Source organism: Lygodium microphyllum, chromosome 11 (assembly GCF_053477565.2).
Source record: "Lygodium microphyllum isolate KBCC chromosome 11, Lygodium_microphyllum_v1.1.10, whole genome shotgun sequence".
Taxonomy (NCBI): domain Eukaryota; kingdom Viridiplantae; phylum Streptophyta; class Polypodiopsida; order Schizaeales; family Lygodiaceae; genus Lygodium; species Lygodium microphyllum.
In genome coordinates this window covers 144,810,891-144,835,773 of record NC_141145.1, presented here as the reverse complement: position 1 = coordinate 144,835,773, position 24,883 = coordinate 144,810,891, and the positions used below count along the sequence as shown (strand labels likewise).

The 24,883-nt window shown below is 39.7% G+C and overlaps 1 protein-coding gene across 7 annotated transcripts in view; it reads left to right on the top strand.

The window, feature by feature from the left end:
- TSL (Protein kinase superfamily protein) overlaps nt 1-24,883 on the top strand; it is a 96,037-nt gene that overhangs the window by 33,886 nt on the left and 37,268 nt on the right. For 3 of the 7 annotated variants that reach the window (XM_087688306.1, XM_087688309.1, XM_087688304.1), the window contains 8 exons: nt 6,353-6,433; nt 6,553-6,762; nt 7,372-7,479; nt 7,641-7,685; nt 7,771-7,883; nt 8,500-8,566; nt 9,318-9,384; nt 10,133-10,255. In XM_087688306.1, the coding sequence (XP_087544432.1) occupies nt 6,353-6,433; nt 6,553-6,762; nt 7,372-7,479; nt 7,641-7,685; nt 7,771-7,883; nt 8,500-8,566; nt 9,318-9,384; nt 10,133-10,255 (814 nt within the window). Of the gene's footprint in view, nt 1-6,326; nt 6,434-6,552; nt 6,763-7,371; nt 7,480-7,640; nt 7,686-7,770; nt 7,884-8,499; nt 8,567-9,317; nt 9,385-10,132; nt 10,256-16,795; nt 16,844-24,883 lie in introns of all 7 variants that reach the window. The other 4 variants (XM_087688310.1, XM_087688305.1, XM_087688311.1 and 1 more) reach the window with 4 other exon arrangements.

Genomic DNA, 24,883 nt, shown 5'->3' with positions numbered 1-24,883 from the left:
TATGGGTGGTGCGAAGTATTTTGTTACTTTCATAGATGATTTTTCACGGAAAGTTTGGGCTTATCTCATTAAGCTGAAATCCGATGTCTTGGCTGTGTTTCAGAGATGGCTTGCATTGGTTGAGAACCAGTTTGGGGATAGGCTAAAATGTCTAAGAACATATAATGGGGGTGAGTATGTCTCACGTGCTTTTGAGCAGTTATGTGATGAGAGGGGTATTAAGCGTCAGTTGACTGTCCCTTACATCCCCTTCCAGAATGGTTTGGCTGAGCAGATGAATAGAACCATCCAGGTGCGTGTACGTAGTATGCTTAGCCACGTAGGCCTACCACAGAGCTTTTGGGCTGAGGCAGTTAATACAGCTGTGCATGTCATAAACAGATCACCTTCTAGTGGTTTGGATTTCCAGGTTGCAGAGGAGGTATGGACTGGAAAATCTTCCTCTTATGCGCATCTCCGTGTCTTTGGATGTGAGGCATTTTGCCATGTGCTCAGGGACAAGAGAAGTAAGCTGGATCCTAAGAGTGTCAAATGCATTTTCCTTGGTTATTGGGATGCAGGTGAGATGGATTACCGTCTTTGGGATCCGCAGGCGCAGAAAGTCATCCACAGTCATGATGTAGTCTTTCATGAAGACAAGATGCATCGGCAGCCTGAGAGAGTTGCTGAGATCTGCAGGGTCATATTTCAGGAGGAGCCGAGAGCTCCCGCACAGCCTGTTGGACAGCCTATAACTGCAACAGATGCTCATGGTGAGGGTGTTGGACAGGCAGCTGGGTAGGGAGCAGAGCTTGCCCTGAGAGGGTCTACTAGAGATAGACGTCCACTTGATAGATTTCAGCCCTCGATGCATTATGTCTTGGTTACAGATGCAGGAGAGTCTTTCACCTATGATGAGGCTATGCGCAGGGGTGACAGTCACTCTTGGGAGAGGGCTATGCAGTCTGAGATAGACTCCTTACATAAGAATGAGACTTGGGATTTGGTTTCCTTGTCTGAGGGCAAGAAGGCTTTGCTATGCAAGTGGGTGTACAAGCTGAAAAGTACCTCTGGATAACCCAAGCCGGCATACAAGGCTAGACTGGTAGCAAAGGGTTTTAAGTAGGAGCATGGTGTGGACTTTGATGAGGTCTTTTCTCCTGTGGTTAAGATGACCACCCTGCGCTTAGTTTGGGCTTTGGTTGCTCAGCTTGACTTGGATTTATACCAGATGGACGTTAAGACGGCTTTCTTACATGTGGACTTGCATGATGAGATTTACATGCAGAACCTGGCAGGGAGCACCTAGTGTGCAAATTGAAGAAAAGTCTTTATGGCTTGAAACAAACACCTAGGGAGTGGTATCATAAGTTTGATGTCTTTATGCAGTCACAGGGCTACAACAGGAGTGCTATGGATCCGTGTCTTTACACGAAGAAAGCCCGTGATGGTTTTTTATTGATTTTGGTACTCTATGTGGATGATATGTTGATAGTAGGGAAAGCTCATGATGAGCTAGATGCTCTTAAGGCTCAGCTCAAGAAGAGCTTTGAGATGAAAGATCTGGGACAAGCTGCTCACATACTTGGTGTACGCATTAGACGCGGCAGGCATTAGGGACTCCTCTACTTGTCACAGAAAGAGTACATTCATAAAGTCCTTGAGCGCTTCCGCATGTAGGACGTAAAGCCTATTGGCTGTCCATTGTCCTCTTATGTGAAGATATCATAGGCTGATTGTCGGCAGACAGATGAGCAGAGGGCCGAGATGGCAAAGATGCCCTATGCATCCGCAGTGGGCAATCTTATGTATGCCATGATCGCCGCTCGTCCAGATATTGCCTTTGCAGTTGGTGTTGTGGCACGCTATATGGCTACACCTGGCAAGAAGCATTGGGATGCCGTGAAGAGTATCATGAGGTACCTGAAGGGCACTGCAGATATGTGCATATGCTATAGCAGCCAGGATACAGGAGTCGTGGGGTACACTGACTCCGATTATGCAGGACATGCAGATGGTAGGAAGTCCACTTTCGGCTATGTATTTACCTATGCTGGAGGTGCTGTTTCTTGGATGTCCAGGGTGCAGAAATGCACGACCCTTTCTACTACAGAGGCCAAGTATGTTGCAGGTACTGAGGCTTGCAAGGAGGCCATTTGGTTGGGTCGTTTGGTTGCTGACCTTGGTATTGATGCTATCTCTACACTGCATTCGGATTCTATGAGTGCTATTCAGTTAGCCAAGAATCCAGTCTTCCATGCGAAGACGAAACACATTGAGGTGAGGTATCACTTCATACGTGGGATCGTTCAAGACAAGTCTGTTGATCTTGTCAAGATCTCGACTGACAAGAATCCTGCAGATCTGCTCACGAAAAGCCTTTCTATAGAGCGCTTTGCCTTCCTCAGGAGGTTGATGGGCGTGGGATGAGATGATGTCTTTCCTCATCCTGTTGTACGTGTTGTACAGTCTTTTTTTTTTCTTTTCACTCCTTACTAGGGCAGGTTCGCCTTTAAGTGGGAGGTTGTTGGAGGTAAAGGCGCCTTCGTCTAGCCGCCCATGTATTACTACACTGAAAGTCACCGCCGCTGCACATTGCAAGTGACGGTCGCCCGTCACCGTTAGTTTATTCTTTATTCTTTTAGTAACAGTTTGAATAAAGGAAGGCCTGGTCACACATTGTGACTGTTGGAGTTCCCATTTCTTGTATCTCTCTTTCTTGCTTTTGCTCTCCCGCCTTAGCTCTTGAGTGCAAGCTTTGATCCTTCTTACCTTTTGCATCTTTGGAGATTCAACTACCATGGAAATGGCCGGTTCTTTGAATTTTTCCTTGCCTTTCTCAATGGAGGGATTCTTGGGACAAGAGAAAGTAGCTTGTGTATAATGAGACTTTGAAGTCACCACTTGGGTGGATCCTTGAATGATAGGTGATGTGTTACCTTTCATAAACTTAGTTGCATCAATACATTGATGCCTTTTATGTTGAGGTAGGCCTTCGCAGTCGTAATACCATCTATCTCAAGACCCTTCTTAGTAAGGAAATCTTGAAAGACCTTCGCTTCAGTCCGTGCTTTAGCTATTCTCTTAATCAAAGCTTGAATTTATGGATTAGCTTTTAGCTCCTTGTATCTTCTCATAATTGGAGAAGCATACAAATATGGAGTGTTGGGAGCCTTCCGGTTGTTCACCAAAATTTTCTTCACCTCTTGATATGGCGAGAAAGTTGGGCCCAAAGATCTTGTCGCCCTAGAAAAGATCTCGTAAAGAAGTTCTTACTTTGATATCAATATAAACGCTAGGAAGAACGCTAGTAAGAATGACAATTCTTTGAACTAATCAACTCAATTAATTTTCACCATGAAAATGTGTGAGAGAGAGAGAGAGAGTCAATATCACATTGAGAGGGGTTGATTCCTTTGCAAGAATTTATTGTAACAAATCATGGGCATTGAATGTTTGAACCATATACAAAAGGGTTGATTTGTTGCAATTCTGAAAATTAGGGTTTCCTAATTTTGCAAACTCAAGGTAGCAACTTGATTTTTTTCTTTAGTGCTTGGATTAGATTATGCCAAGTAGAAAGTGCTTCTTGGATGAGAGATAGATAGGAGAGTACAAAGCATGTGGTTGAAATTTTAGCATGAGAGCTTATTCCAAATAAAGATATCTCCAATATATAGATATGCGGCTTGGATGCTCAAAAATGGAGCCTTTGACGCGAATAAAATTTCCATTTAAGCAACTATTGTAGGAGAAAGGGGAGACTTAGAACAAAAAAGGAAAGTGGAGTAGCACAATACAAGTGTTTAGCCACATGTTATGAGATGTGATAAGTGGTGGGACACTTGGAAGTTTGTGTGACAAGTGTCTTGATACTCGTCTTTTCTCTATGGCTTTTCTTTTAGGGTTGTGAACTATCAATAATGAAAGCAACCAAATTTAGTAAGCATTAAGAGAACACAAAAATTAGTATTTATGTCATTCTTATTTTTTTAAGATTAGCATTTTTAAGCCAATCTAGGCTCCTAAAAGTTAGGGACCTCTTAGAATGTAGCGATCCCCTAAAATTTAGGGATACTCCCATCATGGGTATCATATTAAAGCTCTTTTTGAATTCATTGCAAAAATGGTGCTCAAATATGCAAATGGGTTTTCTATCCGAAGGTACATGCATTTTAAGTTTTCAGCCTACTCATATACATTGTTCAAATGTTTCATGATCATGCCATCTTGTTGATTGTAATTGTCTATTCTTGTAAATCTAGCCCACACTTCAAGGCATTAATCCTTTTTGTATGTGAGTCTAATATGCTTGAGTTCTAGTCACAGGCACCCAATTGGGTCATATAGATGGAAGTGTATACTATCTTTCTTTTAACTTATTGTATCGGTCCCCATAACCTATTACCAGTCATCAGTGGCTAACTCTAATTGACATTCTAAATATCTAGTAATTACAAAGGAAACAAATTTGATAAATAATAGACTATGTAAATATATGAAAAAGGATACAAGTTCTTTTTTTGTCATGATTTGACAAAATAGATTGGCCGTCTTAACATAAGGCAACACCTATTGTATATTTGCTAGCATCTATATGGATCTCATAAGATTTATTCAAATCTATGGTCTGCAACATTGATGTAGTGGTAACAAGTCATTTTAATGTTTAAATTTTAGAAAATATTGATTAAGCTAACTGTTGAAACAATAATCGAATTGATGTGCTTTTTCTTGCTTTGAATATTCTTGAGCAAATAGGCCTAGTGTTCAACAATATTGGCATAGTCCTTGATGAACTTTCCTAAAAAGCCAATGAAACCTAGAAGAGATTTTGCCTACCTAATGGTCTTTAGAACATGCTAATCAAGCACTATTCATGCATGTTTGGAGTTAATCCTAATGCCATTAGCTAAGATGACATGTTCGAGGTATAAATAATAAAAGTTCTATGTGAATTAACTCAAATTTAGATAGTTTTGTAAATAACTGCTCATCTTAAGATGCGTAAGATGAGATGTAAGTTATTTTCTTGTTTCACCAATGACTTATTGTAGATGAGCATGCCACCAAGGAAGACAACTATCCGCTTTTCGAGATACTAGCGAGACAAATCATTCATTTTTTGCTAGAAAGTTGTAGGAGTATTTGTCAATCCAAAAGATAGAAGTAGGTATTGGTACCATACCTAATGGTACTTGGACCTAAGATTGATCTTGATGAAGTACCTTGTGCCATAGGGTCGATCAAATAAGGTTGTCCATCTGAGGTAGTAGATACTTATTCTTGATGGTCACCCTATTGAAACCTTTGTAATCTTGCAAAAACGCATCATGCCATCCTTCTTTTTAGTGAGAGGGTGCACCTTGCAAAGATTTACTAGTCTCACTACTAGTCTCACTACTAGTCTCACTAGAACCCTATGCCAAATAGTTGTGTAATTACCTGGCTATATTGTGTTGAGCCACTAATATTAGGGTTTCACTCAAACATAATTATGGTAATTATGGTGCACATTCCTTCTATCCTTTAAATGGATCGATGGAATTGAAGAGACAGCGTTCACACGGTTGTTGTCACAAGTGGGGAGTGCAAAACTTGGTGAGTTGCTGTTGCATCTCTTTATGTTGAGCTTGCAAAGTTTTGACAAGCGACAAATCCGTGTTAATAATGAAGGAAGAAGATGCTTTGGCACCATGCCCATGTGTGTGTGTGCTTAGGATTATGAGAAGTCAAGTAGACATCCCCCATGTATTGGGACACTCATGATAGGACCCATAAAGGGAGGCACGTTGTGAGTAGCCAATTAAATCTGTATTCTACATACACATCTAATTAATCTAGCCAGCGTATGGAACAAAGGATACCATCCAGAAATGCTGTCCAACATCCACCAATAGGGGGTTTGACTTGTAGCAAAAGAAATCGAATTGCTAAAAAAGGATCGAACAAGTGGCAAAAATGGATTCCTACTTACTGAGTTGGTCATGAACATAACACTTGAGTACATCAAAATCTAGCTAGTTATAGATCTCCATCTGGCCATCTGTTTGTGTGCAATTTAGTACGAGTCTTGGGAAAATGGAACACTGTCTGTTCAGATCTTTCATTATGTAAGCCACTATTGTAAATTGCAGACAATCTAGTGTAGCATAGTCAAACTTGTCTTCATTTCCAAGGAGTTGAAGTTCGAAAGTAATATATATTGTGCATTCATGGATTACTTTGTTTTGCGATGAGTGAAGCAATTCTTAAAGATGCACCGGACTCTCTGCTTGGAGCTGGTAGATGTGAAGTGTGCTAGAGCTATAATTTCTTATGTCTTTTTTGTTTTTTGGATGTCTCAGTGCACAATCTGTTTTCCGTGATGCAGGGTGGAGAGGGGTTTTTGATCCGGCCGAATCCTCAAAAGAGGAAGGCTTGTGCTGACAGTGAGGAGATTATAAGTCATCAGGTAGTAGCTTCAAACTCTGTGTGTGTGTGTGTGTGTGTGTAAACTGTATGCACTAAATTGATAAACCACAATCCTGTCTAGAATGAGTGTAAAGATGTCTTATAAATGTTTTCTCTCAGATCCCTGCAGATGGTAAGAGTAACATGAATGATGATTTGGAACAAGAATACAGTGTTTGGGATGAAACAAGTAAAAAGAGAGGTCGAGGAAGGGGGCGGGCCAATAGTGGTAGAAAAAGAAATGTTAAAGTTGTTGATCAAAAGCAGGCCACTACCTCACCTTCAAGTAAGGGAATATCCAATGGCCTCTCAGAAGATTCTTCTGCTAAGGTTGTATTTTCTTCTCACTAGAATTGTATTTATCTAGAATGGCATGAAGCATTCAAAAAATTCTCATGCATCGAGTTTATTTGGCTCTTGGAATTGTCCTGAAGACTTTATCGTTTTTATGTTGTTTTGCTTTAAGATATGTGATGTTGATGAAAAATGAACAATTTGAAATTGTGGTGGTGATATTTACTAGTCTGTTTGTGCTATATTGAGTATAGCAGTACCTAGTCGCTTGGGAGACATAGTGAGAGATGCTGATACCGTGCTGAACTACTTGAAAATGAATTTTGTTTCCTGCTATCCAGTTGACTTGCTCAGCACAAAATGTGTTTTTGGGCTTAAACAAGGTATTTTGGTGGCACTTTTAATTCGCTTGTTTGTGTTGGATGGGTTCTCAAGACTCAGAAACTCCAGAGAGTCTTGTCAGGAAACTTATGCTATTACTGTTGTAGGGTTCACCAGGACACTTCCTATTTATGGTCAGATTAAGAATACACTCTATTTGTTGAGATCTGCCAAGTTTGCAGATGGTTTTAAGACATTTTGCTTTCTCTTTCCAGTAATGTTCCTCCATCAGCCAAACAAATAATCTGATTTTGTTCTGGATAGGATGAGGTAGAATCCTTAAGGTCCAAAAACAAGTCACTTGAAGAAGAACTTTATAAAGTTCGCCAAGAATATACAGAGTGTCAGCAAAGCAATCGGCAGTTAGAGAAGGTACCGACTCACTTGAAACACTATTTCAAAAGTTTGTGTACTTTTTATGTGTATATGTTTGAGAATTTTGAACATGCTCTTTACTTTTTTGGTTGTTTATGTTCTTAGTCTTGTATCAACAGATTGATTTTCTAAGTGACTTCTTCGTGCTGATATTATAGGAAATTAATGATCTTAGGGAACAAGAACAACAAAAAGAGCAAAAGGTACTTGCAATGTGTACTTTTGAAGTAGAAAGTTGTCAGCAGCTTACAGTGCATAGTTTGTGATGCATTCTTTCTCTTCTTGCAGCGTCTGAAGGTCTTATCAGATCTTCTAATTGCGGTAGCAAGTAGTGGGCGACAGGAATCTAGGATGCGATTACGGCAGGATCTTGTACGTCTTGGAAATGTTAGTGTTGTAAGGTATTTACTCTTTTATTTACCAAAGTTGCCAACTAATCTAGTACTTTTAGATCTGATGTCCAAGAGTGTGGAACATGCTTCAAGTTTATGAGAGGTGTTTGGTTGAAGTAAGGCTGTTAAACATCTATGTTAAAAGTGTGTGAGACTCTTTGTTACTGAAATTGCTAATTGCATGAAAATACATGATACTTAGAAGTCAAGTTTGAGTACTCTCAGTACATCTATTCTACTATGTTACTTGAAAAGCATAAGAAACCAAGCCTACACTGGGAGTCAGGATGAAAGAAGGACGAGGAGAGAGACTACACATCTTACCATAGACGATTCCCAACATTTTGCTGTCAGTACAACATGGGCAAGCTAGAGTGGGCAAGTTACCGTGTGTGTTTCTTTAGGAATTTAGGATGCTTATATAGCTGAGCCTATACACGTTGCATGTTAGGTAAGTCGAAATTAGGCAAAAAAAAAGAGCTAATTAATGGCACAATGTTCATTTCTAGAAGATGTGCCTAATCTTTTATCCATGTCTTTGTGAAATTAGTGAAGTTCTATTTTTTAGCAGTTTTAGCTCTGCCCTGCATTTCCAAATATTAAATTAATCAGGCTGTTGATGCAGGGCAGGAACGATCATTTCTGAAGGTTGGGAAGATGGTCAGGTGTTCAAAGACATACAAGCTCATTTGGTGAGAACAGAACCGCGTAGATACTTCTGTATACATGAATAGACATCTTAGCAAGTTAAGTAATTACTTTTTGACAGGAGCCTCTTATAGTTTTTAAAGTAATTCTTGCAAAGACTGCTCTTTTTTATGACAGCATGGATGCCTGATTTCTCTTCCCTGACTCTGATAAAAACCTTGCTACAAATTCCAATTATAATGAATAGACATCTTAGCAAGTTAAATAATTACTTTTTGACAGGTGCCTCTTATAGTTTTTAAAGTTATTCTTGCAAAGACTTCTCTTCCTTGACTCTGATAGAAACCTTGCTACGGATTCCAATTATCATGAATCTCACAATTTGTACACGCATTTTATCTGAACTTATATTTGAACAAGTTTTTGACTGGCATCAATTTGAGAATTTAAACTCCGTGACTTAAAATGCTGAACTCTTTTGCTATGACTGACCCATGGTCTCTGTTTATATATCTGCTTCTGGTTGTAGTTTCTTAGAGGTGATAAATTCTACCTACTTGTCCATATCAAGGTGTGATTCATCCCCTTTGATGCATCTTGTACCTGCTCCCTCTGTGAACCTCGTTTCTGGATCCGAGAAGAATGTGAACTGTGTACGGTGTTTAGTATGTTGAAGAACTTTGTAAAGTTAATATGTTATTATAGTGCCAAAAACTGCTGGACCTATAGCTGTAGCTGATGTTTCAAGGCACTTATTATTAAATGACAGGTGCTATCTTTTATCTGGTAATGCAGAAGTCACTTGTGGAGCAAAGGGAGGCGATAGAGAAACAAAGGAAATCTTTAAAAAAAGGAAAAGCAGGTATATAGTGATGCCTTCAGAATTTGATAAGACATATGTGACGAAAGTGTGTTAAAGCTCAAACAATAAGCATCCAATAAATCAAAGCAAAAAGGAAATACAAGAAAGGCTCAAAACCAGTGGCCTGACTGGAGAGAGAGGGCGGGAGGAAGGGAACAATATATAAATGCCTCTAGAAGGTTTAAGGACAATGTGATGATATGCAGTATATTGTCCAAGAGAAAGCAAAAAAGATAACTAACAAAAAGACTCATGTTTGGAAGCCCATCTGAAAAGGGCCCCCCAGTTAGATTGTTGGGTCCTCCATATATGTCTCTAGCAGGTAAGATAAGTCCACAGCCTTGGGAAGGGAGCCCTAGTGTCTTTGGAAGATGTCTAGAATCTATAGTAGCTGGTTGGGATAGTCTGATATTCTGGTGCCAATGTGATCTTTGTTCTCTCAATGGCAACTCTAGTAGTGTTTCAAGTGCTCTGTTTAGTCCACTGCCTCATCTACTTTGCACTTGGATTGTAGGCTCTTGTGGTTGGCCGCTCGGGTGATCTCACATGTGTTGAGCTAAAACACGCTTTACAGCTGATTAGCATTTTTAAGCAGCCCCAAAACATGCTTAAATTAATGAAAAACACAAATTTGGTGTGTGGTTTGAGAGAGTTTTAGTAGTCCCCCAAAAGCCTGAAATTTTGGGGCACCTTTCAACATCTATAAATAGATAAGCTACCCACTATTCAGCCTTATTCTTTTGTGCAGGTTTCTCACTCTACTGTGAAGATTTCAGCCGCCTACCATCTGCTGTCCAACCATCACCAACTGCAGCCCATCACTATCTAGTTCAAGATGGCTTGTATTCAGCTGTCGCTCTGCTGTTTGGAGGTTTGCATCTGCTGCATCATCATAGCACTTGATCAGCCTGCGTTTTCAGTATTTGGTGCCAAGAGACAAGTTGTTGCCATCTCTCCCACTGGGCAACTATTGTGGTTCTTGGGTTTTTGCCATCTAACAAGCTGTCTACATCACCAAACACCTCTCCTGTTGTCTCTTGACAGTTTTCTGCCTTGTCCGATCAATTTTCAGCCTTCCTCTGGTGGTACACTATTGCGTTGACTAGATTTCAGCCTTCGACTGCTATGTTTTGGCGACCAACTTGCTGCCCTTCATTATTCAGCAGTCTCTCGTCTTCGATTGGTGGTTACTACAGTTGGGATCTGTCTCCAGTGGATGTCACTCGTCGACACTGCATTGCTTTGCCCTTGGGTATTTTGTATATTCTTACATTCATTTAGAGCATTCATTCACTTCAGAGTTTCCTCTCTGTGTTTGCCTGTATTTGAGTTGAGTTTTTGCATTTTGCGTTTTGCGTTTTGCATTTAGGGTTTGAGTTTTGCTTGTCTCTGTTTGAGTCTTTGTGTTTCAATCTTGGTCGTACATGCTATGTATTCTCAATCGAAACCTTAGCATATCTTTACATGGTATTAGTGCCAATGCTATTCTAAAGAGTATCTTGCGGTGATTGTGGAGGCTAGTCTTTGTGCAAGACTCACACGCGACTCGATTCTGACTCATAATGTCTCAGGGACCTTTCTCTTCAGATCCTATGATGCCCTATCAGGCTTCTCCATCATTGGAGGTTGTGAGAAGGCATTATGGTCTCGAGGAGAAGGTAGACACAGCTTTACCTTTACCATCTTCTTTTTCTCATTTTGGTTATCTTACAGATAAAGAGTTTGAGGAGTATTTGCACATCATGTATAGTTCGGTCTACACTCCTTCAATGAGTGCTCCTATACCATCTATTCAGAGGTGCAAGGGTTGGTTGGGAGGGAAAACCAACAGTGGCAAGAACTCGCAAGATGTGAAGGCGAGCCAAAACAAGGGTGACATCACTTCCCCCAATGGAACCGAAGAAACACGACCCCTTTGGCAGCAAATTCTTAAGAAAAATAGTTTTTGTATACATTGCCAAAGGTTGGGCCATGTGGACGAGGAGTGTGGTACCAAGGCCCAAGGTCTTTCACCTAGAAAACCACAGCAAACTGTTGTGATTGCCTTTACTCTAGTTGGCCAGTTTAGTGGGACTACATCTCTTGTTGTTGCATCGTTTGCTTCTTTATTTGCCCCAGTGGCTATTGGATGTGGCATGCGAACAACCTCAACAACTTGTATCATTCACTACTTTCGAAGGCTTAGTTGATTGGTTTGCTAGTGGCTCACCTATTGCACTTTACACATCCACTCCTAGGGTATTCACTATACCTTCTAGGATCACTTTTCCACCTTGTCGTGCACGATGATGGCCACACACTTCGCCTCTTTTTAAAAAGACTTCCGTTGCATACTTAGATACTCATTGCATTGCCCTTAGCTTTGCTTTCTTTTATTTTCACATTTGTTTTTTGGAGCATCTCACTACTTTTGCAGATTTTTTGATCTCCTTTGCAGGGTTTTGTATTTTAGTGTAGGGCTAATACACAAGCTTACCGGTCCTTCTTAAGCTAGAGATAGGAGATGTGCGTCGTGGCTTTCATGGTTTCATCTACTTAGAGTTTTGCTCTTCTACCAACATGGAGGCTTCCCCTCTTGCAATGGATCATGCAACATCTCTCTTAATGCTATCACGGTGGTGACTTTTAACCTTGCTTTTCGTGTAGGGATGTCTCATCATCTTTATCCACATGGTTCTCGGCACCACATGAAGACTAATATCCTCAGGCTTCTCTTCCTTCTTCGGCATTGACATGTAGATTGAGAGAGGGTTTTTACCCTTCTTGTTTTTCTATAAGTTTTGACACTTGTCTTCTGCCATCCCCCTCTATTATACCTTTCCTATGCATTGCATGATTTCATTATCTTTGTACTAGGGAGCCTGGGCATGTGAACAAATTTCCCACGAGGGACACTGTTCAAGTGACACTTGTTGCTTGAGCATTCTTCAATATGTAGCATACTATGCATCCCATTGTGCAAAGCACCATTGGACATATCCTAAGTTGTTTCCATTGGTGGATTACACCACCATCCTTCTTTCCATGATACTTCATCTTTCTCTCGTGATTGACATTTTGGAGTGGTTGGGTAAGCTTGTATTGTTTTGTGTATTTCTATCTTCTGGGTCATTGTTACTGAATCAACCGCCACCCCTAAAATTAACTTTTCACAAAAAGAAAAAAAAAGCTCAATGTGGCTCCATCCGCCTTTGTAGGGCTTGGTAGGCCATTGGGCAGCTGACGACCACCCTTTGTTCGATGCTATGTCCTTTCTGGGGTGACTACTTGGCCTCCCTTGGTAAGATAACCATCGCCTTTGTAGTCTTGGTAGGCCATTAGGCAGTTGACATGCACCCTTTGTCCGATGCTTTGGCTGCATTGGGGTGGGATGCCTTGGGCTAAACATTGCTGGCCTTTCCTTTGAGACTCAGTTTTGTAGTCTTGGTAGGCCATTAGGCAGTTGACATGCACCCTTTGTCCGATGCTTTGGTTGCATTGGGGTGGGATGCCTTGGGCTAAACATCGCCGACCTTCCCTTTGAGGCTCAGCTTTGGGCCTAAGAGGAGTTGTTGAGCTAAAACACCGTTTATAGCTGATTAGCATTTTTAAAATCCCCAAAACACACTTAATTAATGAAAAACACAAATTTGGTGTGCTGTACGAGAGAGTTTTAGTGGTTCCCTAAAACCTTAAATTTTTGGGGTACCCTTCAATATCTCATAAATAGATAGTCTAGCCTACTATTCAGCCTCATACTTTTTTGTAGGTTTCTCACTCTACCATGCAGATTTCAGCCATCAGCCACCTACCATCTGCTGTTTAGCCATCACTGATTGCAGCCCATCACTATCCAGTCTAGGTTGCCTGTTTTTAGCCATCGCTTTGCTCTTTGGAGGTCTCCATCTGTTGTGTCGTCATAGCACCTGATCAACCTACATTTTCAACATTTGAATTTTGGTGCCAAGCAATAGGTGCTATCTTTCCCATCGGGTGACTTCTGTGGTACTAGTGTTTTTGCTGTCCAGCATACCGTCTATATCGGCAAACACCTCTCTTGTTGTCGTTTGATAGTTCTTTGCCTCGGGTGATTAGTTTTTAGCCTTCCTTTGGTGGTATACTATTGTGTTTACTAGATTTCAGTCTTTGACTGCTGTGTTTTGGTGACCAGCGTGTTGCCTTTCATTATTCAATACTCTCTTATCTTTGCTTGGTGGTTATTGCTTGATAGGGGCTTTTTCATAATTTCTACTCAATGTTGATGCCATGCTGGTCAAGTTGGTTTGTAACAATGATATATGGTGCCTCATGAAAGTAATTCATACTAGGCTTTTTGCCACACCGTGCCTCATATGGTGTAACGGTCTTTAACGCTTTTGTAGGAGCAAAATTCAAAACATGATTTGCACACATAAGGCCTTTAAGACAAAATCTATGAGGCAACCCTTTGCTCTTCAACATGCATCTAGTGATCTCCATAAGCGTATGGTTCTTGCGTTTCGCTACTCTCTTTTGTTGAGGAGTAATTCTTATTGTAGATTGATGTGCAATGCCATGGTCTATAAAGAAGCCTCAAAGGCTTTATATATGTACTCTCCCCCTCTATTTATGCAAAGCATAATGGGGACATGAAATTTTGAGGTGCTTTAATCTTGTCAATGACATTTGATTAAGATGTTAATCAAACGTGCAAGGTTGTTTAGCACATGTGATGCACATGGTAGTATTTCATGGTAACAGACCAAGGACCCAAGGATGTAGTGGGTCTTAAAGACAAAGGTTGTGATAAGTTATGCCGACTGGGTTATGTTGGTCAGTCGGTATCAGTTTTGACCTTGGGATAGTTATTTGGCCAATAAGTGTCAGTGGTGATACTAGAGACTAGCATTAATTAAATAATTAATGCCAGTCTAAGGGTCACATAAGTTGGGGACCACTCCAGGTTGCAAATGGCCTAGCCAATTTAATTATGGATGGGCACATTTAATTTTGGGCAAGATCTGAAAGGTTGAAATTAAAATTTTAAATTATTTAATTATGAACATTAATTAAATAGTTGGATAATGCTGAAAAATGGGTTTAGAAGATAGCCACTTGGCAAAAATGCTCATGCAAACTAAGAAAACGTTTTTGGGGTTGGGTCTTAGCGATTTAGTCAATTTACAACTTGGGAGAGGGAGAGAGAGAGCTACTGGTCCATTTTCTGATCAGAGAACAGCAATTTGCTGCAAAAGACAGCCATCTGAGGGCCTTAGCAAAGCACGGAATTACCTCTCTATCCGAGGAGGAAGGCTGGTTGCATGGTTCCATTGCTAGGATACCATAAATTCCCTTGAATTAGTGGGCTCGAGGCACCTGATTGAAGGTTAGAAGCTTTGCTCTAGTGCTGAAATTATATTTGGCTGAGCATCATAGCAAGAATGTCTTCAGGTAGTGAGATGGGATCAAGTAGGGATGATGCCCCTCAATCTGAAAATGGGGAAAATACAATGCCTAATCTCGGACAAGGCATGCAACATGGACATCAAACTGATAATGTATAATGTTGGTTTATACCAAAATGTGGGTTTTTCTATGTCTCTTGAAGTTGATGCTCGGCAAGAGGAAGAGGAATTTGAGTGATTGGTGTAAAGATCAGTTGAGGACAATAGCTGAAATGTTTGTGCAATTGGCAAATGGTCCTCAATTTATGCACTTTTTGAACTCTTAAAGGAGGGAAACAAAGGCAAGAAGAGGAAATTGTCTTCAAGAGCTTCGAAATAGCAAGATCCATCGAATGAAGAGCCAATACAACAACATGATGTTCCAAATGTGGGTAGTGAGTATAAGCAAATGATGCCAGTGGGGCAATTGATGTATATGCAAGGCCAACTTGGAAGTATCAATCCAATGCTTTTTGGACAATAGGGCATGCATGCAATGATGGGGCAGCCATAATACTTTGGTGCTGGCACTAGTTTCCATACCATGGTGGGCTTGGGACTGCATACGAGGATGTATGGCACAACTCCTTATGGTATACATCAATCAATGCATGGTGTGCAAGGTGTAGTATATCAGGGTATGACTGGTATTATGCATAATCCCATGCATAGCAATATTGGCATGATGCTGGGGCACAAAGTGACAAGTTTGACAATGCACATATGCAGCCCACTGCATTTGTGACTCTTGGCAATGCATATATGCAGCCCATTGTGTTTGGGACTCATGGTATTAATGTTGGTAATGCAAATTCTCCATGTAGTGTTGGTCATGAGGAAAATTCAGCTAGTAATGCTTGGATGAGAAAAAATGTTGCTAGTAATGCATGCAATGTATGGGAAAATGTATCTTGGTATGGTTGATAGTATGCAAATTTCCATATACAATCACATTGCAATGGTCCAAAGTATGCAAAAAAGAATGTTTCCTAATGCATTTGATGCTCCTAGCATGTTAGGTACACATGAGGGTTGGTCAACTAGATACAGTGTTGCATATTAGTTAAGTTGAAATTGCAGTAATGTAAAAATATAAAGCATAAAAAAGGCTTAAGGGGAAGAAAGGTGTACAACCTAGTAGAGGTTTTGAGGCAAGTAAAGCTGGAGATAAAGCTTCTATATGTTTTTTGGTGAAGCTTCATCATTGTTTCACCAATAGATGCAAAAGGGATGGAAGAGGATGAGTTGGTAGACCATTCTTAGTTGTTGCAACTTTACTAAGATGCCTTTCAGCTAGAGCCAACTCTAGTTCAGGCTCAATCAAGTTTAGAAGAGCAAGGGTTTGGAGCATTGAATGATGCTCAAGGGGGAGGTAGCATTTCCACTCCTCCAATTGTGGACAACTCTCGTATGTAGTGGATCTTGGATATATCTAGCATACATCGAAGGTATTGTGTGGATAGTTAGTATGCCATGAGATTACTACTCAGTGAACTAGTCAGTATGAGATGGATGTAGATGAGTATGAGTTTTACTCGGGTACTAAAACTATACTTTTGCATCAATTTATGTTTAGTTTGGCATGACTTTTTGCCTCGGTTTGAGAAAAATGCTGATAAATTTCAGTTTAATTTTTGATTAGTTTGAGCAGTGTTTATGGTCACTTTTGGCATTGGTTTTGGATCAGTTGTTGATCATTTATTGCAATCAGTTTGTGATGTGTTTCGAATTACATTTGCAGCAGTTTGTAATCAGTTCTCGAACCAGAAAATGATCAGGTTATGATTAATTGATACTCAGTTTTCAATGGTTTGTAAATGGTTCCATGGACAATAGCATTTTTGTGAATGCCATTGATAGTTTCAGCTATGGTTTATGTTGAAAATATACTTTATTTGTGGTTTTGAAGTTAGAATAGTTGAGAAGCATGAGTTATGGATGCATCCAATGGGTTTCTAGCAATAACTATGAGCTAATTCTTAGTATTGTTTGATGTTTTTGTTGACTAGAAATTTTCAATACGATTTGGGGCATGCGGCATGGTTGGACAATAGTGGGTAATATTGTAACTATGATGCCTTATGAAACTTCCAGTGCAATATGCTTTTCCTTTGACACAATGCAATGGAATTAAGGATGATTGCAAGGATTTCAAGGGAGAGGTTTGTCACAAGAACGTGAAAATTTGAGATGCTTTAATCTAGTCGATACCATTTGATTAAGATATTAATCAAATGTGCAAGGTTGTTTAGCGCATGTGATGCACATGGCAGTTATTTGATGGTAAGGACTCTAAGGATGTAGTAGGTATCAAAGGAAAAAGTTGTAAAAGTTATCGTTGATAGGTACTAGGTGGCACCTGATGTTAGACTTGGACCTAGACTAAATTATTGGCCACTAATGTTAGTGGTGACATTAGAGACTAGGCATTAGTTAATTAAATAATTAATTAATATTAGTCTAAGGATCAATAATTGCTCAAGGATACTTGGAAGTCAAATTGGCGCAGCCAATTTAATTATTAGCTGGTGGAATTAAGTTTTTGAGCACTAGAGTATGTTAAATTAATTTTTAGAATTAATGTTTTGAAAATTAATTAAATAAGTTGGATAATGCTGAAAAATGGAATTAGAAGGTTGTCACTTAGCAAAACTTGCCCATGCAAGTGGGAAAAACGTTTTTAGGGGATGGTGGAGTCTATTCTAGCCATTGTAAGAGAGAAGGTTGTTATAGAGCAAGGAGAGGCTGCTAATGTGATTTGCAGCCACCAGGGATCAATCTTATAGCATGTGACAGCATTTTGGAACCCTCTAGGAGCAGATGACAGTAGCCCCAGGTCCACTTAGTGCAGATGATAGCATACAGGAGGGGGTAGTAGTCTTTTTGGTGGTCCTAAGCTATAGATGATCGGTTCCATGGCTATTTGAGCAGGAGAACAACAAGTTTTCAGTGTTTCTCACGATGAAACTTTGAAATTTCTCTCTACAAAGTATTCTCTCTCATTCCTCAAGCCATTTCTTAAATTATCTTAGCATTTTTCAGCAGTTTGAGCATCAGAGGAAGAGATTTTAGTTATTCTTTTTTGTAAACCTTAATTTACAATAGAAATTAGGGTTTTGACAACTGCCTCGAGATACATGCTCAGAATTGAGGGCCTAGGACTTGAATTCCAGCAGTTGAGATTGAGGAATTTCTTGGAGATTCAAGAGGCTACCCAACCAATATTAGATTTGGGGCTGAATTTGTCTTTCAAGGAGTATGGTGAAGGCTAGTCCCCAAGCAAAAAAAGAGCCAATTGGTTTGGAGGCTTGCTAGTTAGTTTTGACAGCAAGAGGCACTTGGATTAGCAGAGGAGATCAGAGGATCTCAGTTGTACTCCTTCCATTTGCAATATAAGGTAAAGAAATACCACAAGGGGCGCCAGTTTTGCGGCCAACAGGGTGTCCAATGTCCAAGATTATTAAGGTAAATTATGCATTTCAATTTATGTTTATTTATTGATTGCTGTAATTAAGTGCTTAAATAGGTTATTTACCACCCTATCCACGGAGAAAGGTTGGTTTCATGAAGGGTTTGCACTTTCAAACTAGTTCTAATTTCCAATTCAGCAACCAAATGTTTGGTAGTACATAAAAACATTAGATTTGGCCTTCAAACCATACATGCAAGTGTACCTAGAAGAGATTACATTTATTGATGATCCCTAAGAGCACAAGTTCGTATGGGATCGCATTTAATTAGAGTGTATAAGTTGTAATTTTCCGACAGCACGCATTGCACCATTCTTCTTAAAGGCAAATCTATGCATTTTGCCAAGAACGCAACCCTCACAAGCATGGGGAGGTGAAGTATCCAAATTAGGCAAAGCATCAATCATTTAATACCTTTGAAGAGTCATGAGATTGCCAAAACTCATGTGCCCATATCTAGCATACCATAACTTTGGATTTTTCGTTGCAAGAGTGAGTATATCAATTGAAAATACATTGTTGGATCTCTTTAGGTAATCATCCAAAAGAAAGAGATCTTTGTACAAAGTGCCAGAAAGCCTCCATACATAATAATGCTCTCTATCAGGAACAATGCATTTGTTGTCCTTAAAGATGACCTGAAATCCACTTCTATTAAAAGAAGACATTGAAAGAAAGTTCTTGGTAGTTCTAGGCATATACGAAACATCTACTAGTTGGAAATCTGTGCCATCTATTGTTATATTCAGCACCTCTCCAATACCACAAAATGCTTGAGAAGTGTTGTTGGCACAAGATACCTTCTTGCCAAAAGGGTCTGAATGCATAGAAGAGAACTAACAGTTTCTAGAAGTGATATGTTGTGATGCTTCATTGTCAAAATACTGAGTATGCTAAGTTTCTCTTACATTAAAGGCTGACTCATCCATAGAACAATGAGAACTATATGTAAGAAAAGCATAGTTCTCATCCATGAGGTTTTGGCTGAAACAACACCATCGGTGGTGCAAGTGGCTGATGTTTCTCGGACAGCCATATTGGAGACGTTTGTTTTTCTCTTTTGCAAGCCTTTTTCTGCATTCTTCAATATAATGACTTGGCTTTTTGCAATAGTAGCATTCTCCCTTTTTCTTAGACTTATTTGCATTATTGCTGCCCCTATTTGAAGGCTGCCCAACGTCAGATTTTACTTCCCCTTAAGCTCTTTGCGTTTGTTCCTAGAAAGTAGGGCTGAATCACTTGAAGGTAGGGCCATATTCTTTTGAGTTTGCTCCTCTTGAAGCAAGAGGCCGCGGAACTTCATGAATGTGAGGGGGTCAACTATCCCGCTCAATGACAAATTCAGTGAAGTGTGAAAACCAAGGTACGACTCTAGAAAAGAGTTCAAAGAGATGTTCACAATCTCACCATCTTCAATTGCCTCATCAATGTTGAGTAGTTGCTCATGTAAATGTGTGTGATTTGTTATAGAATCATCTTCATTTATGTGAGCATTGGCCAACTCTCTATGCAGTAAGGTGATGTGGGCCTACATTTGCTCCAAAACAACCCCAGCTGCATGTGAGGTTTTGCAAGACCGGATGTGAGGTATGATGGCTTTTTTCACTGATAGAGCTATCAAAGACAAAGGTTGCACATATCTAGAATCCCATCTCTTCTAGTTAGGTGTAACAACAATCGGGGTAGTAGTAGGCTGTCCTCCACTTCTCCCTCGCACAAGCGGAGGTATGCTATTAGCAATTGTTCTAGGTCGAACTTTATCACCTGTGACATAATCCCATAAATTATTGGCCACAAGGAGGTTCTGAATCGTGAAACTCTAGAGGGAGTAATTCATAACGTTCAATTTTTCCTCACTGGTGAGGATGCCAAGAACATCATTGTTATTCCTTTCCATAGCTGAATAAAAATTGAATGGAAGCTATAACCAAAACTTCCTATAGAGAAGAGGCGTAAATGACCAAAATCCTCTCTAGGATCCCAATGCAAACAAGAGTACTTGTAGTACCAAAACTGTGAAGAGTAGAATCATTGTTGTGTAGCCAATGCACTGCCTCCATTTCTGTGTGCCCAAACTGATCAAAACAGCAATTTAATGCTGTACCACTTTCAGAAGCATGCCTTTAATGGCATGAGAGCAAAAAGCCCCAAAATTTTCTGCATAAATTTTGAGAAATTGCAGAAATTCAGAATTACTTACAGCTTGTTGACAATGAAGCCCGAGATTTTACTACCAATGGGAGTTGATTTTGGCAAAAGCCCCATTTTTTTGATGGGAATTTCAAGAAATTTTAGATATTGGGTAAGTCAATACAAAACCCCCAAATTTCTAGGCACTAGGTGTAAGAAAGTGAAAATTTCTTTGAAATTTGGGATGAGATGGGCAAGATGGATGAGAATTTGCACAAATTTTGAAAAAGCCCTAAATCCTAAAATTAAGGTTTTTGCAATTTTATGGTTTTTGGGTATTTATGCATACTTGAAAAATGGCATAGATGGGCATGATGGATGGGAAATTGTACAAATGTTCAAAAACCCCTATATTCAAAAATGGGATACATGAGCTGTCCATTATTAGAGGGGTGGAAGTGCTACTTGCCCTTTGAGCTTTAGCTAGTGCTCTGGACCTCTTGCTCAGGGAACTTGAAGGAGCTGGATCCAAAGTCAGCCTCTAGCGAAAGGCATTGAGATAAAGCTACAACAAGTGATCCATTTAGCATCCACTGGTGAGTAATTTTGGAACTTCACCAAGTATCTCTTGGAAGCTTTACCTTTGTTTTAGTTCCATTGCTCAAAATTTGTGAACAAAAGTCAAGCTGAGCTAAAGTTGAAAATCTAGAAAGGTACTTTCCAAGCTGATTTTAGAATCTTCTTGCCTCTCTTTTCCTTCTTTCCCTCGCTTTTCTCCCTGTTGATTGTGAGTGACTTTCTAGTTTCTCTTTCTTTCTTTCTTTCTTTCTTAAGAGTGGCTATTGTGAGTCTCCAACCATATAAACCAAAAAAGTTTACTAGCTGAAAAGAAATTGAGCATGTGACTATACACATTCTTTATATGTAATTTGATCTTAAATATATCTAAACATTTTTTGAGGCACACTTTTAACTTGTTGATATAGTAATCGACAATCTATAAAATGATATGGTCTATGGCAATCAATGTCCTCTTTTGCTTTTCCTATGATCATTGAAGTGCATACTTAACCTTCTCTTAGGTTGCATCCATGTTCTCCACATAAGCATTAGCCTCAAAAGATCTTATCCTTTATATGCAAAATAGGAGGCACTTTCTTGCCACCCTCCACAACCTCAAATAGAGCCTTAACAGTGGAACTATGCATTGTATTGTTATATGCAAATTCTACCAAGGGTAAATATTGCTCCCACTATGTCTTATGATTTGACATGTTGCACCTCAAGAGATCCAAAATTGTGGAGTTAGCCACTTTGGACTTGCCATCTGTTAGTGGATGGAAGGGCGAAGAAAATTTGAGTGTCGTAGGTTTCATGGTTCCATTGTTGGGACACATAAACTCACTCGAGTAGGTGGGCCAAAGACACTTGTGCAAGCTAGGGAATTTGCATTTTTGCTGAAATTGCGGTTAGCCAAGTGCATTACAGCAAGCATATTATCCTATAGTGGTTCAAGTCATGGTGTTGTATCAGAGTTTGAAGCTACACCGATAAATAGGGGAAATGCAATGCCTAATCCTTGAACATGCTCGAACAATCCCTTCTAAAAATAAACTGGTCATCTAGGGATCTAGATCACCAATGATCGATTTTGGCATGCCATGATACTTAAGTACATGTTGCAAAAATAATTGTGCCATATGATCAACCTTTATCTTCTTCCTCAGGGTTGAAGGAAATGGGCTTGCTTACTGAACTTGTAAAAACCTCAGCCGTGATATTCAATATCTTTTTGTGACATTTGGCATCATCTGGGTTAAAGTTCACACAAAAGTATTCAAATCTCTCTTCAGTTTCTTATAGTAAAATTTGGGGCTTCTCACATTTGAGCTCAATTCCAGCCGAATTCCGTGGCAAACTTGGGGCTTTTCTAAAATTCAACTAATTTTGTCAAAATCAAGGCTTAATTCAGCTTTAGGCACGGTATTGGGCACCAGTTAGGTAAGGATTTAATTCAATTTCTTCAATTTCTTGTCAATTTTCAGGAAAACTTTGGGGCTTTTGCCCGATTTCACCTCTGAGATACTTAAAATTTGGGGTTTTGTCTCAAATCATTTTCTTTAGCCTCAACATGCACAAAAATCGCAATATTTGGCTTGCTGGTCCTGTTTTTCTCAACATTGAAGAAAAACTCTATTATTTTAGTGCGGTTATTGGACAAATATTCTCAAATTCTAGTGCTATTCACATAATTGAAGCATCCTCCGTCATCAGTTTCTAATTTCAGCATATTGCTGATTGCCCCCTTGTTCGGGTGATATTTTATTTGCAAAATAATTAATTAGAGCATATTTTTCTCTCTCCTCTGCAGGAAAACAGAACGAGAAAAATTTTGTCTTTATATTAGTGGACTCCATTGAAGTGGCCAGTAACTCTTCTATCAGTGGTTTAACATTATTGAGGGATTTATTTTCTTTCTCTTCATTTGGAAATTATCATTTATTGCTCATTCATACTCATGACCAGCAATAACAATGGTTTATTGGGCATGCTTGGGGCGGACGACAAGCTCAATGGCACTAATTATTCTCCTTGGGCATATATCATATATGATGCGACATGTCCTTATCGCAAAGAATCTATGGAATATTGTGATCAGCGCTAAGCTTAGGCTAGGTTCTCTCACAATAGCACCACTCTCTACCTTTACATCGAGAGATGGCTCTCATGATGCTGAGTCATCTTCCTCTTCCACATTGCTTCCCACTGAAGAGCAGATTTGATGGCATGGCCATGATGCCCAAGCATATACCTTAATTGCACCATTAGTGAAGAGAGGTACCATTCCTCACATGCGATCGTGCAAAACAACCAAGGATGCATGAGAGAAGCTTGTAACGTTGTATCAAGTGCACAATGAAGTGCGTGTTGCTTACCTATGTAAGCAACTAGAAGCATTCACATGGAAGGAGGAGGCAATATGGATGCTTACCTTACAAGCATCAAAGATCTTATTGGGTAATTATTAAATATAGATGAAGTGGTCCCAGTTAATTAGCTTGTTTCCATTACTCTTAATGGTCTACCAGAGTCATATCAAGGTTTCGCTATCACTTTGCAGCTGATAACTATGGACAACCCAGTCACCTATAGTTTTGACCAGCTCGTCTCTCTTTTTTTGTAGGAAGAACAAAGCTGTCTCAACCGCAATGCTACAATGGCAACTGAACAAGCCTTTTCTACCTACCATTGTGAAAAAGGTGGGAATCAAGTGAAGAACATGCACAATGGTAAAAAACTAGTAAATACTCATCCTATTTCTTCATCTTCTTCATCCAATAATTTCTCCAAGATACCTTTCCATCTAGGTCCATCCTCTTCCAATCCTTCAAAAGGTATATCCAACAAACCAAAGAGGTGCAATTATTGTTGAAAGATGGGGCATGACATCAATGGATGTTGTAAGTGCATTGCATCCAAAATTCATAAGGCAGCCACATTTTTGAAGGGAAATGCATTGCACCGGTAGTCTACACTTCTTATTCAGGGAAGAGCACCTACCACTTGGGTTAAGTTCAAGCATATGGTTGCTTTAAATAGGTTTACAATCACATTTGAAGTGGACATAATGACAACATGCAACCTATTAGATGCAAAAGATTGCAAGAACTTGGACCAATATAATAAAAAGTTTTGCGATGCTTTGCTTCTTGTCACTTCTTATTGGTTAATTTCCCTTCAAGAGCAAGCGGAGAAGCATGTACGTGGTTTGCCAAAGGGAATTCAGGATTTTTGCATTAAATCTACTGTTTCTAGCATGTCATAGCTTATAGAAACTACTACTATAGTTGATACATTGTTGTGTGGAAAGGATGTAGGATTTCAAGACAGTGATGTCAAGTCAAATGTCACAGAGGTAAAGGCTGAGAAAAAGGATAGATCTGAAAATAGGGCTGGAAAAATGATACATGTCATAAGGAATTCATGGCTGCAAATGCATGCTTTATTTGTGAGCAAGAGGGGCATATGGGAAGGATTTGTCCTAATACATAGCAAGTTGATAAGGATGATAGTAAGGGAAAGAAAGGCGAAGGGCAAAACTTCAGTTGGATTAGTGTCTGATGTAGTGGTAGATCAGCCCAATGATGATAGCATTGAGCTTGGGGTAAAATTAGAAATCAACATGCACTTATTTTCCTTGGTCCAAAAGTGCGATCAAACTTTATCTCTATTGATGTGGCTGCCTGTCTAGGCATGAGGGAGGATGAGATGAGATCCATGGGTGAGTTTGGTTTGGTATGTATGCAAGGGGCGTGTAGAGCCAGTCACTCCTATCGTTGTAAAGCTTCGTTTGTATATTTAGAGTTGTGTGGACAGCGAAAAGTTCTTTATTGCACCTTTGAAAGGATGGGATGTCTTGCTTGGGATGTTTTGGTGCCATCATGTGCATGCAGATGTTGATAGTCCTAATGAAATTGTGACCCTTTATCTTAGAGG